The following is a 707-nucleotide window of genomic DNA, read 5'->3' as shown; positions in this document are numbered from 1 at the left end:
GCACATGACATCACTGTGTCACTATCTAATGGCGTGAAGTGGGACCATTGATACCGTTTACGGTAATAACATTGGCGTGATAACCATGAGGGCAAGAGCTGACAAAGCGATGGGGGAAGCAGTGGCACACCCATCACCATGACCACCACCACCACCACCACCACCAGCATTGTCATCATCACCAGCATTGTCGTCACCAACATTATCACCACCACCACCACCACCACCAGCATTGTCGTCACCAACATTATCACCACCACCACCACCATCACCACCAGCATCATCACCATCATTGTCACCACCACCACCACCATCACCATCAGGAGGGGGTGTCGGATCAGTGGGTGGATCGACCACTGTAATAAGACTGCTGCCGTTGGAGGCAATGGTGCACACTTCAGTGTAATTGGGACACTTGATATGGCCGCTTTTGAACGTAGGTGGCTTTGCTTCGATGGACTCACCTTCGGGGCAGTTGTGCCATTCGTCGCTACCGTTGTACTGCACTTTCACTGTACGACTGCTCTCATCACACGACACCAGCGCACACACTGCGGCCACGTTATACCTCACGTTGACGTCGTCTAAATTCACATGGAGTGACTCACCATCTAGGCACCACGAGTCTTTCCCGATCAGTGACCCTCCAAGAGCAGGTATACCTTCCGAAAAACAAAACGCAATTCTATTTACTTGTGATGCGATTT

At 51.2% G+C, this 707-nt stretch overlaps 1 protein-coding gene across 1 annotated transcript; it reads right to left on the bottom strand.

The window, feature by feature from the left end:
* Positions 1 to 57: 57 nt before the first annotated feature.
* Positions 58 to 705, bottom strand: TM35_001241020 (surface protease GP63; the record flags this gene model as incomplete). Its single annotated transcript, XM_029031817.1, has 1 exon — positions 58 to 705. A coding segment is annotated over one exon (648 nt), but the record flags the coding sequence as incomplete, so codon positions are not given.
* Positions 706 to 707: the final 2 nt, after the last annotated feature.

This window comes from Trypanosoma theileri (genome assembly GCF_002087225.1).
Source record: "Trypanosoma theileri isolate Edinburgh chromosome Unknown TM35_Tth_124_V1, whole genome shotgun sequence".
Taxonomy (NCBI): Eukaryota; Euglenozoa; class Kinetoplastea; order Trypanosomatida; family Trypanosomatidae; genus Trypanosoma; species Trypanosoma theileri.
The sequence above is the reverse complement of the archived record's forward strand: the minus strand, read 5'-3'. Positions and strand labels throughout refer to the sequence as shown.